Source organism: Gorilla gorilla, chromosome 11 (genome assembly GCF_029281585.2).
Source record: "Gorilla gorilla gorilla isolate KB3781 chromosome 11, NHGRI_mGorGor1-v2.1_pri, whole genome shotgun sequence".
Classification (NCBI taxonomy): Eukaryota; Metazoa; Chordata; class Mammalia; order Primates; family Hominidae; genus Gorilla; species Gorilla gorilla.
In genome coordinates, this window is record NC_073235.2 from 132,285,473 (window position 1) to 132,301,301 (window position 15,829).

At 42.4% G+C, this 15,829-nt stretch overlaps 1 protein-coding gene across 3 annotated transcripts in view; it reads right to left on the reverse strand.

The window, feature by feature from the left end:
- DNER (delta/notch like EGF repeat containing) overlaps positions 1-15,829 on the reverse strand; it is a 355,847-nt gene that overhangs the window by 221,890 nt on the left and 118,128 nt on the right. For all 3 annotated transcript variants that reach the window (XM_004033309.5, XM_019022784.4, XM_055380616.1), the window contains exons 2-4: positions 10,675-10,980; positions 7,464-7,558; positions 4,946-5,112 (exon numbers count right to left, since the gene is read on the reverse strand). In XM_004033309.5, the coding sequence (XP_004033357.1) occupies positions 4,946-5,112; positions 7,464-7,558; positions 10,675-10,980 (568 nt within the window). The remainder of the gene's footprint in view (positions 1-4,945; positions 5,113-7,463; positions 7,559-10,674; positions 10,981-15,829) is intronic.

Below are 15,829 nucleotides of genomic sequence, written 5' to 3' on the forward strand. Positions count from 1 at the left end.
TACATAAACCACTCCAGAAGAGGGGGATTTCAGTGAGGCCTGAGAAATGAGCTAAGTTTGGGGGCCTGAGGCTCAGACAGAATGGGGGTGGGAGAGGGTTGCAACCCCAGTGGGGATGGGGCCGGCAGTGAGCTGCAGGGTAGAAGTCCACTGTGCAGAACAGAGGAGAACCATGCCTGAGGACAGGAGGCAACATGGGGGAAATCCTTAAAAGTGGCCCAAAGGGGCTTTCACCAAAGGAAATGGTGACCTTCAGCAGCTTCCTAACATAGAAGCCACACCCCAGAGATCTGGTTTGGCTCTCACCCTGAGATCGGCCATCACATCTAAGCAACAGCAAGTTTAAAGATACATATATATCCCATACTTAAGACAGGCAAGCCATAACTGTTTCATGGAAATGTGACTGGAGCAATGAATTTGACTCTGAAAATATGAAACATCCAGCAAATGAATCATTCAGGACACTAATGAGCACCTCCGATGCTCCCCGAGAAGCGGACAATGTTAATTAAACAAAAGGCTAATTTAGATATTTACCCCAATGCGTGGCATCAGGCAAATAACATATTTGGAAGTAACATATTTAGGGTAAACAGGACAGATAAGTAAAGAGAGGACAGAAGAGTCGAAATTTGGTGGCAACACAGCAGGAAAGAAGTTGAGGCACAGAGGGAAGAACAACACACTTGGTAAAAAGTTCTATCAACTCTTTCTTTCTGCAAAATACTATAAATATTAACAAGGCAGTGGTCATGAAGGAAAACCATAAAGAAATGAACTGTAGTAACATGGAAATAAGCCAAATGTAAGTATATTCTCTTAATCCGGAATGTAGAACATTAGGCTCTCGGCAATAAACTTTTAAAGAGTATTTGTGTAAATCTGGTGACAGCAACCAAGTTTGTCTCCCAAAGACACAGAAGGGACTCCTCTGCTCTGTTGCATAGAAACAGGAAAATACCTTTGGTCATCAGTTATGTTTATTTTTATTTATTTATTTATTATCCAGCTGAATTTAAGATTTGTGGTCCTTAGTTATGTATGTGCAAACTATTGAGAGTGAATGGGAAGCAGGAGACAGTCAATTCCTGAAAGTGCCTCAAGCTTCTCTCTAAAAATCAAGCAGGAGGGACAGAAACACAGCGACGTAATTCTGAAACTTTACTCTTCCTTTACCGTGGAAGTTTTCTTCCGCCCACCCTAGCATTAGTTTGTTTGTTAAATGAACGCCACTGTATTCTTAAAAATAGTCTGAGCTAAAACGTATTTGTGTCTGGAGAGTCCAGATTGTAAAAGTAAATTGCTTTAATAAGCTCCTTTTTAAAAACAAAGCAAAAAGAGCATTAAGCACATGTCAACGTAGTGAGCATCAGGCTTCCGCAAAGATTGCAAAAGTACATCTTGTTTCTGAAGGATGAAAAGATTTTGTAAGAGAAGCAGCTGGCGGTGTGGAGGTGGAGTTGATTTATCATGGTTAGGAACCTGGCCATCCCTCCCCAGGAAGAGCTCGGGACAGGACTGCTGGCTACCTTTGAAGAGAATAACACCAAAAGATCGTGATCTCCTTACAAAGCCACATAAAAGACCCAGAAAGCCCTAACTAGAAAATTTAGAAAGATATCAAATTTTCAAAATGAAAAAAAAATGGTTTATCAAAATAAAGGATGTTACTCAAAATCATTGCTTTCTCCTCATAATCAAAAGTATAATTTGGGGAAAAGAATTCCTTAATATAGTTATTAATATATCAAAGTTCTTTTTTGAGATGGAGTCTCGCTCTGCCGCCCAGGCTAGAGTGCAGTGGCGCGATCTTGGCTCACTGCAAGCTCCGCCTCCCGGGTTCACACCATTCTCCTGCCTCAGCCTCCCTAGTAGCTGGGACTACAAGTGCCCGCCACCACGCCCGGCTAATTTTTTGTATTTTTAGTAGAGACGGGGTTTCACCATGTTGGTCAGGCTGGTCTCAATCTCCTGACCGCGTGATCCACCCGCCTCAGCCTCCCAAAGTGCTGGGATTACAGGCACCAGCCACCGCGCCTGACCTAATATATCAAAGTTTTAAAGATTATTCCCATAAGGAATAATACGTTTCATCCAAAGATAATTTTTTCCACAAAATTTTTGATTAGCAAAATGAGCTCAAAATATGTACGAGTTCACAAGATTTCTTCTATCCCAAAAGAATAAATTTACATTAATACTGGAAAATCCATCTCAATTAATCCCCATCCTCAATCTCAATGTCAGTCTAAGGTCATAGTTATGTTACCATCAAAAGTAGTATAAAATATGAACTTATACAGATGCTCCTCAACTTACAGTGAGGTCATATCCCAATAAACCTAGTGTAAACTGAAAATACTGTAAGTTAAAAATGCATGTAATACACTTGACCTAGCAAACCTCATAGCTTAGCCTCACCTAATTTAAACGTGCTCAAAACACTTACATTGACCAGCAGATGGGCAAAATTATCTAACACAAAGCCTGTTTTATAATAAAGTGTTGAATATCTTATACAACTTATTGAATACTGTATTGAAAGTAAAAAACAGAATAGCTGTACGGGTGCTTGAAATACAGCTTATACTGAATGTTAATAGCTTTCAAACTGTTGTAAAGTCAAAAGTCATTAAGTGGAACCAGCGTAGGTCAGAGACTGAATGATAATAAGTATCTTCTGGTAACGTTAAGGACATTTTAAAGAGTAGTGATACTTTATATGTTTTCTTGAAATATTAGCTCCATGTCATACCAAACAGAAAAACTTAAATTCAATATGAAATAAAACTATCAAAATACAGAAACTACATCCTTTTAGATAAATCTTTACAGCAGATATGGAAGTAAATAACAGTTACTTCAAATGTATTGGGGAGTGAAATTTAGATTTGATTCTTGACCAGACTTTATCACACAATTTCTGATTATCTGTCATTCATCCTGATATTCAAACACCAGTCTGAAGTGAAATGCACTCATCTCTTTGTCAAGCTATGTTCATTCCCGAAATAAATTTCTCTTTACCTTCTTTTCACCCAGTAAAATTCCTGCTCCCCCAGCTGGACTTCCAAAGATTAAAAAAAGAACTTCTCATCAGAAGAGGGTCAGTCAAACACAAAGTGCAATATAAATTATAGAGACCTGAGCATTTTCTTACATCCCTTTATCTTCATTATGATATTTGCATCACATTTTGGAGGGTGAGTCTAAATGCATATTTTCCATTTAGCAAAATATTTAGTGTACACCAGAAAAAAATAGAGAAAATGCCCTAGGATAATCCTTAACATTTGTCAATTATCCTTGTACATTTGTTATCTAATTTAAGCCGACCAACAACTCTGAGAGACAGGTGCTGCTAGGAGGATGCCTACCCCATCCTCCAGGTGAGGATGGTTGCAATATATAGTCAGACAGGAGAAGGAATTAACAGCAGGATGCAAGAAGTTGCCTGGGTGCATTGGACTGGGATGGGTAGATTCTAAACTTGAGCTCAGGCCTTTGAATTGAGCTGCAAGGTGGAACATTATGTCAGCACACGAAGGCACCAGAGTTCCAAGTTCCAACCCCAAAGGTACTATATGCTGGATGAGAAACAAAGACAACTGAAAGGACACAGAACGCTAAACTAGGGGAAAGGTGGTCCTCTGGGAACTGTCCAAGTGTCCAAGCAAGAGGCAGTGGGTGGGGGAGGGAATACTGAGGGTCTCTCTTTCTGGCGGCCATTTCTACGCCAAAGCAGAGGAATTAGAAAACAACTAATTACCCTGTAATCCCAGCACTTTGGGAGGCCGAGGCGGGCGGATCACGAGGTCAGGAGATCAAGACCATCCTGGCCAACATGGTGAAACCCGGTCTCTACTAAAATACAAAACAAAAAATTAGCTGAGCGTGATGGCGCATGCCTGTAGTGCCAGGTACTTGGGAGGCTGAGGCAGGGGAATTGCTTGAACCTGGGAGGCCAAGGTTGCAGTGAGCTGAGATCGTCCAAAAAAAAAAGAAGAAGAAAAGAAAACAGTTAATTGGACACGTGGTAGTTTGAGAAGGTTAAACTACAGAAGCAAGTTCAAGAGAGAGTAAAAAGTTAGAAGTGACTGATGCAGGAGGGGTGGTTATGGAGGAGAGGGGCCCCAAAGAGAGCTATAATCCCACCAGTTACTTCTGAGTTGGGGACCCTGCAGTGGCAAATCACTGTGAGGTGCTGTGTTTGAACACCCTAAGTCAGGCCAAAATCAACTGGGAACAAAGGTTATCCTGAGAGACCAACATCCAACACCTCAAGTTGCCCACAATTTCTGGAAAAAGAAGCAGATGAAAGATTCCAAAGGAAAACTGATGGCCAGAGCATTCAGTACCAAAGATCACACACCTGTGATGCCTTCGCCAGGGCTAGAACACAGTCGCTGGATTCCAGAGCCCATGCCTTTCCACTTTGTGCCACACTAGAAATATTATGTTAGGGCCAGGCTCGGTGGCTCATGCCTATAATCCCAACACTTCGGGAGGCTGTGGCAGGCAGATCACCTGAGGTCAGGATTTCAAGACCAACCTGGCCAGGGTGGTGAAACCCCATCTTCACTAAAAATGCAAAATGAGCCGAGCATGATGGTGGGTGCCTGTAGCCCCAGTTGCTCAGGAGGCTAAGGCAGGAGAATCGCTTGAACTCGGGAGGCAGAGGTTGCAGTGAGCCAAGATTGCGCCAGTGCACTCCAGCCTGGGTGACTGAGCGAAACTCCATCATCAAAAAAAAAAAAAAGAAAAAAAGAAATATTATGTTAGAATCCAGTTTTTATTCTAAAACCTTACCAAAGTGAAAGAAATAGCATTGATGGACAGAATTCAGATTATCTGAGCAAAATTCCCTACCTACTGTCTCAACACCAAACCAAAGTTGGGTTGAATCAGATGCAGTGTTGAGTAGAAGATTTTGGTAACTCACCAATAAAGTGATTATTCCCCAAGGCGAGCATCTCCTCCAGGAGGACCAGTCCCCCTGAAGCCTGAAGGGGGGTCACACTTCGTCCATCTATGAGGGAGCACTGTTGGAATCCTGTGGCCGTGACCTTCCAGAGCAAAATCAGTGAGGCAGTGGCATCTTGCCGAATCCTGGAAACAGGAATGATGTAAACAGAAAGCTCCTTTCAGAAAAATTCATCTTAGAACCAGTCCTTCAAATTAAAAATAAATACAAAGATGGTATGTGCATCTACCAAGGCACCAGGAGATCGATGGCATAAACAGATACGCGGGCGTCCACTATAAAGGCGCACACTCCCACTTGTTCACAGTGTACCACAAAATGAGTCACTGGTAACTCACCTTTGAGTAACCACTTTGATGAACAGTAAAAGAGTACACTGAGTTCTCTTTCAGACAAATCCTTCCATAGCCACACAATATAAAAAGAGTTTTGCTTAAATTTGTCATAAACGTGGACTGCAACCCAACACAGCCACCTGAGTTATGCTGCCAAAATAAGCAAAAGTGTGTCACCCTTCCCCAACACCCCCCACCCACCCACCCACACACACACACAATCACATACAATCCACCTCCCAATGCTTCAGGCCTCCCCTGGCTCATTTTTGGTAAAAATAAAAAAAAAATAAAAAATTAAAAAAAAACCCACCCCACAGAGAATAGGATGTCACAGAAAGCCTATCAACCCCAACCCCAACCCCAGCTGCCCTCCTGCGCTTTTCTCCTCACAGCCCAATACTTCAGCTACTAGGAGCTACCCCAACCCAGTTCTTTCTCACCTCCCAAGCTTTGTCTCCTTCTCCACCTTGGAAATGTGTTCCTAGCCCACATATTACCTCTTCCCAGAGACCCCTGACCACTTCCCAACATCCCAACAGCTGCCCATTCTCCCCAGTGCTCCTGGAGAAGATCACAGTAGACTCTGCACAGATCGGCTCCCCCAGCACAGGGCTCCTGGCGTGCAGCAGGGGCTCAGTAAAGCTTTGATAAGTGACTAAATTCATGCGGAAATGAAAGCGTAAGGAGCTAGTAACCCCCACAAGTGAATTCAGTGCCCTCAGGTCATTCGGCACTCCCATCTCACTTCGTCTGAGTCAGACTGCTGATTTGGTCCCGTTCTGCAGCCTAAGGGAGTCTCAGAGAATGGCAGGTTTGTTGAGAGGAAAAAAACAAAAGCATTTAACGAGATAGAAGACCAGAAAATTTGGAAAGGTTTATCAAGGTAAGATAATATGATCTAGACAAGAAAGGGCTGAGAGATGTTTTAAGAGTAAAGGAAACTAGAGCTCCTGCTCCTAAAACTAGCCCAGGACGGCAGGGGTTTCAGCTGTAGTTTGAGCAGTGAAAGAAACGCTTAGGACCGGGGTCCCCCTGCTGGTAGAGCTCGAAGCTGCCTCAGGCTTCACCTCTCCCGCCTCTCCGGATGGGAGCGTTCCTCCTGAGCCCAGGAATTCCCAAGCAGTCCTTCCAGGCTCTTCCCCTGCCAGAGTGAGTTCAAGGCTGTGGGGACCCAGGGTGCAAGAGCAATGTAACAAAGTCCCTCTTCCAAACATGTTCAGGGACTCCATTGTTTAGAAAGCCAGGTAGACAAAAATGGCGATGGATACATGGAAGAGACCTATAGTGCCCTCAGGCCCCTTAAAAGGGAGCCAGTGCATCAGATTGGTTAACCAGGCCACGTGTTCCCAGTCTTCTAAAAATCCCCAAAGACTGGACAGCAAATGCCCCTTAGGTTGCATGGAAAGTGTGGGGAGGGCGGTAGTCAATGGCAACTGAAAAGGATGGGCAGTGGGGGGTTGTCAGCCGGCCTGGGGCACCCTAATACTGGCCCATACCCCATCCCCAGCTTTGTGCTTCTGGGCACCTGCTGACTTGAGCCTCATATAAAGCACCACACATATCAGGTCTCAACCAGCACTGCTTCCCTATGCCTCTCCCTCTTCCCCACCGGTGACAATGGACCCTGTCATTTAAAATAGCTTGAATTTAAAACAAAACACTCTCTTTGTACGCTTGCTTTTAAAGAGAAAATTGTAAAAATAAATAAATAAATAAAAATTATAAAAAATAAAGAGAAAATTGTAATATGTAGAATTTAAATTTGGGGCAAAGTATGCATCTGAATGTAACTGATGGTCCATTAAAATCTTAAGAGGCCAATAATTTGGGAAGCAAAGCATTTGGGAGACAAGGAATCTGGCTGAGATCTTATCTAAGGCCTCACGGTTTGTCACCTCACACCAGACTCATCCAGTCCAATTTCTCAATTCCACTTGTCCAGCCTGAAAACCCTCACTGTAATCGCCTCTGAAATCGCTTCCTCTAGTTTTCAAATGGCAGAGGCCACATCTACCCGCGGAATCTGTTCACAATTCTCACTTGACGGGCCACTTACACACCAGGTCCACGGATGGACACAACCCCACTTATAGGTCATAGCATCACTCTTAACAGTTTGTAACTCAGAATTTTCTTACTTGACTGAGGTGTTCTGTGGCACTTCAAAGGATACCAGGCGGCCACCCGCAGAGCTGTTAGAACTGGCATTCCCACAGGCAATATCTGGGATCACCTGGGAAGGGAAAAAAAAACGACATATGATTGGGGTTGTTTATAGTATAACATAATGTGATAAAGCAAAATTCCATGCTGAATTTCCTTCATCCCTTTTGATGATGCGGGGGTAGGGCTAGAGAGGAGACGAAGAAGTGAAGCCTTACAAACTCAAAAGAAAATGAAATCTTTGTCATTTGATGTTCTGAAATGCAACAGCTTCCCTGAGAGCAATCTACCAATTCCTGGGATTGTTAAAACTGATCAATAGGATATTGCAGGACAGGAAGCAGATGTCACTCCCTGCTCTTTTTCCATTCATTTAACAAGCAGTCATTGACCCCTGCACTATGCTTAACCTGATGGTAACCAGGAGGCCAACTTTAAGGACTAACTTACAAACAGCAGGTAAAAGCCTAATGACTAAGCAAGCCAGCCTTCAACTTGCAAAGTGCATGCAGTATCAGGTCTGATGACTCTTCTGTGTGCTGATGGGTCCAGGAGCACATGCTAAGGCTGGGGAGCTTGAACGCTGCCTCTCTTTTTCCTTGTAGGCTATACCTTCACTTTTAAATTATTTCCCAAAAGTATTATATGGATTTTTTTAAAAAAAAAAAAGGAGATCAATTGGTGGGGGGAGGACTGTGCTCATCAAAAAGCATATTGCAAAACCTTGAGCTATGTCCAGTGAGCATAAACCTGGCCAATTTATGCACTTAGTCCTCATGCCACAATTACTGTCCTCCCCCATGTCAATGAAAATGAAGCAGTATTAAAAGTATTCATCATCACAGAATTAATTGAGAACAGTACAGAAACTCTCAGCAATTTCACTCCACAGCCCACACTTAGATCTTATTTTCCAGAATGCCCTACAATCAAATTCTATGGATAAAGCCCACCACTGATATTCAAAGATGTGAGTATAACTTGTTAAATTTGTATGACAGATGGCTGTTACCCAAGCCTCTAAGTCTCCAAATAACTTTATGTTTCCAAAGCATCATTACTTCACGGAAAGGGGATAATAATATGCCTCCTGGTTTCCATCAGGTTAGGCATACATATTAACATGTCTTCCTCTGGCACTTTAAATCTGCTTCGTGAACAGCCTAAGAAATAACCCATGATATAGGAAGATGAGGCATTTCTTTTTTTTCTTTTTTACACTTACCAACTGTAAAATAACATGACTTTAAATAAATAGACTGAAATGGCTGGTTAGGGAGAAATTTTCTTTTAAAGGACACTTCTCTGATAAACTTGAATCAAATCTAGTTCACATTCAAGAACTGAGTCATCCAGCAAAGAAGCATTAACATCATAACTTCAAAGCATTTATTAACAGTCTGAAATCAGAGCAAGTTCACAGTTTTTTAGGTAAGCTGAAAACATTGCCCTGCAGTATGAATGTGGCCTTCATAAGCTGTGCGGTAATGCAAAAAAAAAAAAAAAAAAAAAAAAAAAAGTGGGTCAACTGGTGAGAATTACTCAAGAAAATAAAAGGAGAAATGCTACTATCTCTTTTATAATAAAGGAAATTTCTAGATGCATTCCTTGACTCTAATACATGCAAAAATCCATGACTCTATGCAAAAATCTATTTTTTTTTCATTTAAATGATGAAACCCATAATAATAATATACCAACACAGGTTTATATGGATGTCATACATATAAAGTATAAGATATAGAATGGAATTACACTCCCCAATGTCACTTCAAACTCATGATTTGGATTTGTTCCCCAACTCTTCTACCCAGCAAATTTATTTTATGTCAACTTCTAGGAGTCTACTGAAAAGACTTTTGAAGAGCTTGAAGATAAAACCGCCAAACTCAAACTTGATAGGAGAAGTTCCAACAAATAGAATTTGCTGCTGCCAAAATAAATAAAACTTGGAAGTTTCTTTGTCAAATGCATTCTAAAAATATGTCAAAATCATTGATAGCTTCTTCTTTCTAAACCCCATTGAAATACTTCAAGGTACCAAAAACAGAACCTAAATGACAACAGTAAAAAAAATAGTTGAGTGTTGCGGTCTGCTGTGGTCTGAATGTCTGCGTCCCTCTAAATTCATGAGTGAAATCCTAACCACCATGATGATGGTATTAAGAGGTGGGGCCTTTGAAAGGTGGTTAGATCAGCAGGGCACAGGGCTGGTGAATGAGATTAGTGCCCTTGTAAAAGACCTGAAAGAGCTCCATAGCGCCTTCTACCATGTGAGGTTACAGTGAGAAGACGCGGGCTGTGAAGAAACAGGCCCTCACCAGACTCTGAATCTGCCTTGATCGTGGACTTCCTTGTCTCCAAGGCTGTGAGAAATAAATGTCTGTGATATGATTTGGATCTGTGTCTTCAAATCTCATGTTGAAATGTGATCTCCAATGTGGGAGGTGAGGCCTGGTAGGAGACGTTTGGGCCATGGGGGCAGATCTCTCATGAAAGACTTAGCACCACCCCCTTGGTGATAAGTGAGTTCATGTGAGATTGGATTGTTTTCTGGGACCTCTCCCTTCCCTCTCTTGCCCTCACTCTCGCCATGTGACACACTGGCTCCCCTTTGCCTTCCGCCATGATTGTAAGCTTCCAGAGGCTCAGCAGAAGCAGATGCTAGTGCCATGCTTTATGTACAGCCTGAAGAACAATGAGCCAATAAACCCCTTTTCTCTATAAATTGCCCAGCCTCATGTATTTCTTCATAGCCACACAAGAATGGACCAATACTGTGTGTTGGTTATAAGCAACCCAGTTTGTGGTGTTTTTGTTATAGCAGCCTTAACAGACTAAGACACGCTCCCAGGAAGGAAAATAAGGTCAACGATGGAGGGTCCTATGACATGTTCCTTTACATGACTACACTGAGCTGTCTGCCCCAAAATCTAAGATTATCTCACAGAAATACATGTGGATACCATTCCAAAAAATAATTTGATTCATTTTTTTGTTTACTCTTTTTATACTTATAAAACCATCATACACACAAATGCAGACAGGAATAAGTTTAGGGACATATTTTGCTTCATGATTTAACTTAAAATGCTTTCATTTTTAATTGCTGATACTAGAACCGCTGGAATCACTTTAAGATTTCTGTTTTCTAATGTAAAAATGTACACGATATAACGTTCTCACCTCCACTTGATCCCATTTCATTTCTACAACTTTCTGCCCTGTTTTCGGCTGCCAGGTAGGCAGTGTCACCGTTGCCTGAGAGCGGGGCAGGATTTTGTCAGGCTCCTGAGTAGCAGGAACAGGCTGAAGCTGTCGGGGTGCCATGGATTCCGTCCAGCCAGTGGCTGGGAGACTGGGAAGTGCCTGTTCACACTTGGGACCTTCATAGCCTTCATTGCAAATGCAGAGGTAGCCATCGCTGCTGCTGCTGCTGCTGCTGCAGTTGCCATGGTGACAAGGGTTGCTGGCACAAGGATCTGCAACAAGCTGAAACGAGACCATAAATGGGTCAATTATTCCCTCATAAGAAAAGTGGTGCCATCGCTGGGAAATTAGCTCTGTGTCTCAGAGCGACTGCTCTAATGGAAATGCTGTTCCTGTGGAATACACTCCTTAACTACTTGTGCTGTTGGGGGGGATGTTCACCAAGGTCATCCGAACATTAACCTTACCACAGATAAGAGGCACCCAGCAAGAAAATACAAAGTGGAGAGCAGCCTCCTCGAAACCCAAAACACCCAATAATGTCGATTTCAGGAACCAGTTATTTAGAGGAATTTTCTAGGGCAAAAATAGTTAAAACTAATTAGGAAGATACCAACTTTGACATTTTTAGCTGTCAAATGATATTAGGAATCTAAATTGGAATCTCCTTTTCCACATTCTGGACCTGTGCAAGGTCTCCTCATGAGAAAAGACTGCCCAATTTATCTGCCCTGCAGATGCGCTTACCTGTATCTCTCAATTTCCTAACCGGTCAACAATACTTTTTAAGGTGATACTGTACTGTTTAATTAAAGACTTCCAAAATGATCAGTTTGCATGACAGTTGTTAGCTAGAAGAGACTGTGGTGGGGACTTAAGCAGAATTTTATGAAATTTTTTATTTCATTATTTTGGAGGGTGATTACAGATAAATGTGACCCCTTCCCTCACCAGATATGGAAGATGAGAACTCAGTCATATGTGTTTCAATTATGTTCATGGTCTGGGGAAAGTGTTTATCTCAGAGTCCTTCGCTGTTGACCTCTGAATGGCCATGTGTTGGTAGTTGGAGACACGCTACAAAACAATGTGAAAAAATCAGCTGCTCCTCTTCAGATAGCGCAAGGGTTCAGTCATGTTCTCAGCACCTATTCAATTATGATTTGTTTCTGTGATAAAGAGAAAATTAGATCTCTAGCTGATATACCCCTGGCTTCTCAGGGCTGACTACAAAACAGAATTCAGTACAGAATAAATGACAGAGAAGTGGGACCCTCACTCTCTTGTTAAAATGAGTTCACACACTTAAACATACATGGAGAGAATTCTGAATGGTAAAACGGCTACTCGTTCTGCTAATTATTCCTATCAAGCAACTTCCAGCAGACTCCTTAAGGAATATTAAGGGATTTGGGGTTGAATCAAATGAAGCTTCAAAAATACCACATTAATTCTATGCTATCACTTGGCAATTCCCTCACAGAATCTCAGATCAGAGTCAATGGATTTGTATCTGAAGAGAATATTTAAATTGTCAATAATTAATTTACAATATTCACAATCTATCAACTCAAAGTAAAATCCAAACTCCTTCGGCAGACAAAGCTCTTTTTGGTCAGGCCCCTTCCTCTCCTCCCACAAACCTTCCTCCTCCCTTGTAGCCTCCTGTCCTCACCCTGTCTCTCTCCATGGACTATACCAAGTCGATTCCCACCTCAGACCCTTTGCACCTGCTGGACCCCTGCCCAGAACACTTTTTCTCCAGATGTTGCATGGCTCTCTTCCTCATTTCATTCCATCCTCTACTCAAATGCTACCTTCTAGGAGAAGCCTTCCCTCACTGTGAAATCTAAAGTAATCTCTTCTTTACCCCTCTCCTACAAAAATGTGAGCTGCATGAATTCAGATATAATTTATCTACTGTGTTCACTGCTCTATTCCCAGCCTGTCCAGGAACACAGACTGTATGATGGGACTTTAAAAAAATTGTTGGAAAAAGGAGTTATGATAGATTGATCAACATTTGGAAAGCAACACGTGATGAGGAAGGGATGTGAACTTGTTGAGTCACGAAGTTGTTATCTTGTTTCTGATTTATTTTTAGGAAGGCCTTGTGGAATGGGTGTCACCCCAAGAATTATGCAACAAGAAGAATTTTATTCACGTGAACAAAGGAGACATTCAAAGCCATGCTTCTGAAATCAACTTTTAAAACATCTGAGGTTGATCTAGTCACAAATAAGAATTTCAATACATGCATTAAAAAGGCAGAAATACATTTAAACCGCAAGGGATCAATACAAAAATTAATTCTGAAAGTCCAAACCTCCATTGTGCAGCTTAGAGAATGACATTACTAAGGCAAGGACCACCTATCTGGTGGCCTGAGAGGCCTCACAGCTTCAGCTCCATTGCCACAGCCCACATCTGACAACCATCAGTCCTCAGAGAGGCAGGGGGCTCCTCAAAAGGGGTGCTGAGCACAGCAGAAGTCCACATTCCTCCAGAGAAACCAGTTAAGCACCCTTCCCACGGTAACAGGCACAACACCTACCCTCCCCAAGATAGCCGTTTCGAGTTTTCAAAGGACACTCCATAGAATAACTTCTCTTCACGCCAACACTGAAATGGAGAAGGATTTTCTGAATCCGTATCACTTCTGAGAAAAAGAAGAGCAGAGGGCCGGGCACGGTGGCTCACGCCTGTAACCCCAACACTTTGAGAGGCCAAGGCAAGCGGATCACAAGGTGAGGAGTTTGAGACCAGCCTGGCCAACATGGCAAAGCCTCATCTCTACTAAAAATACAAAAATTAGTCAGGCGTGGTGGTGGGCACCTGTAATCCCAGCTACTAGAGAGGCTAAGGCAGGAGAATCACTTGAACCCAGGAGGCAGAGGTTGCAGTGAGCCAAGATTGCACCACTATACTCCAGCCTGGGCAACAGAACAAGACTGCATCTCAAAAAAAAAAAAAAAAAAACAAACAAACCAAAAAAAAAACAGGCAGAGGAGTTGAATGACCTCTCACAGCTACTGTACTAGGAGACCACGTCTTCTGATTTTCAGCCAAGAGTTCTTTCCATAACACAGCACCACAACTTTAATATCATGTTATTACCATGCCAAAAAAAAATTCCTGTAGAGAAGGCAGAAGGTAAGGGTTATATTTTTGTAAGCAATAGAAAACAAGTAGCTATTACATGTAGGCCAATTAAGACTGCCTGAATGCTTTTTTGAGAAAAATATATGATAATGGTAATACTCAAGGAACACTGATTGAGGACTTACTATGACAAGAACTGTACCAGGTCTGGGTATAAAATGCTGTTTAAAAAAAAAAAAAAAAACTCTAAATCTGTCCTAGAGAGTTTACATCTAGTAACCTAGTACAAGCACTAAAAGTTTACATCTAGTAACCTAGTACAAGCACAAAAAGCACCTAGTCCTACCTGCTATTCACAATACTTATTTGTGCACCTGCCATTCTGTTGGGTGTTTTACATTTCTTACTTTAGTTCATCCTTACAACAACCCTTTTGATAAGTACATTTGTACATTTATTACTCTATTTTACAGTTGAGGCTTAACAGTGTTACACAAATGACTGACTTTTACCCAGAATAAAAGCCAAAGTATTCACTAATTTTTTTTTTTTTTTTGAGATGGAGTTTCACTCTTGTTGCCCAGGCTGGAGTGCAATGGTGCCATCTTGGCTCACTGCAACCTCTGCCTCCCAGGTTCAAGCAATTCTCCTGCCTCAGCCTCCCAAGTAGCTGGGATTACAGGCACCTGCCACCACACCTAGCTAATTTTTGTATTTTTATTAGAGACGAGGTTTCACCATGTTGGCCAGGCTGGTCTCAAACTCCTGACCTCAGGTGATCCACCTGCCTCGGCCTCCCAAAGTGCTGGAATTATAGACATGAGCCACTGTGCCCAGCCTGTATTCACCAAGTTTTACAGGCCCTCTGTGATGTGCCTGCCCTAGTCTCCCTGACCTCACCTCCTGCCCCTGACCTCCCTCACTGACTGCACAAACACTGGCTTGCTCACTGCTCCTCCAATGCTCCAGTCACTCTCCTGCCCCAGGGCCTTTGCACTGGCAGTACCCTCTGCCGGGAATGCCTTGCTTCTCAAGGCTGCTCCTGAGCCACCTTTGAGTCTTTGCTCCAATGCCATCTTCTGATGAGGAGCCTACTTAACAGAGCAAGGTCTCCACCCTCTGTCAATGTCAACTCCTCTTTCTTTTTTTCAATTTTTATTTTAGATTCAGGGAGTATATGTGCAGGTTTGTTACCTGGGTGTATTGCATGATGCTGACGTTTGACTCTTCTTTCCTTGCTTTTTTTTTCTAAAATATCCATCATCTTCTCACACAAATTTTAAATTATTTAATCATTCATTTTTTTCTTTCCCCACTAGAATGTAGGCTTTTTGAGGTCCCATTTCTGTTTTCAGTTTAATTTACCTGTGTATCCACAGCCCTAGAACAGTGCCCAGCACATGGGAGCTGCTGGATAAACATTTACTAAATGAATGAATGAGTGAGTGAATGAATGTGAATGATGTTATATACAAGCAGCTGCCAGAGCCTATGAAGTGTACTGCCTTGTTAAATGGAATCAGGATTCTCCAAGGCCCAGTCTCAGGTCTTGAGAACATAAGTCAAGGCGGAGGCTTAAATGTCCCACTGTGGTGTTTTAAAGTGATTAAATAACTTTAAATCTGCTTTAAAAGGAGTAAAAGCTCTGTCGACCTGAGAGGTAAGACAGAACCAGCACAACCTGCAGCCTCGGCCTTGATGAGGGCATGAAGAGTACAGACCCACTTCACAAGTGGCTTTCAACACAGTGAGCCAAGCCACCTTTCTCTGGTCCTCGGAGACCATCTCTGTGAGCCACTTTGTGAAGCCATTCACCCCAGTGGGAAGTGTCAGAGGTGCTGGTTGATGGAGCTGAGTGGCAAAGGGCAGGTCCCATGGCAATGTTCAATTTGCCACATCCAGGAGTCAGTCCCACCAGGTAAGGGGATAAAGAGCCAGAAAGAAAATATGATGAGAATCAATAATACCCTAAGTGCTCTTGTCTGAGCTTCATAGATGAGACGAATGCACAAATAGCACGTGGGATGAA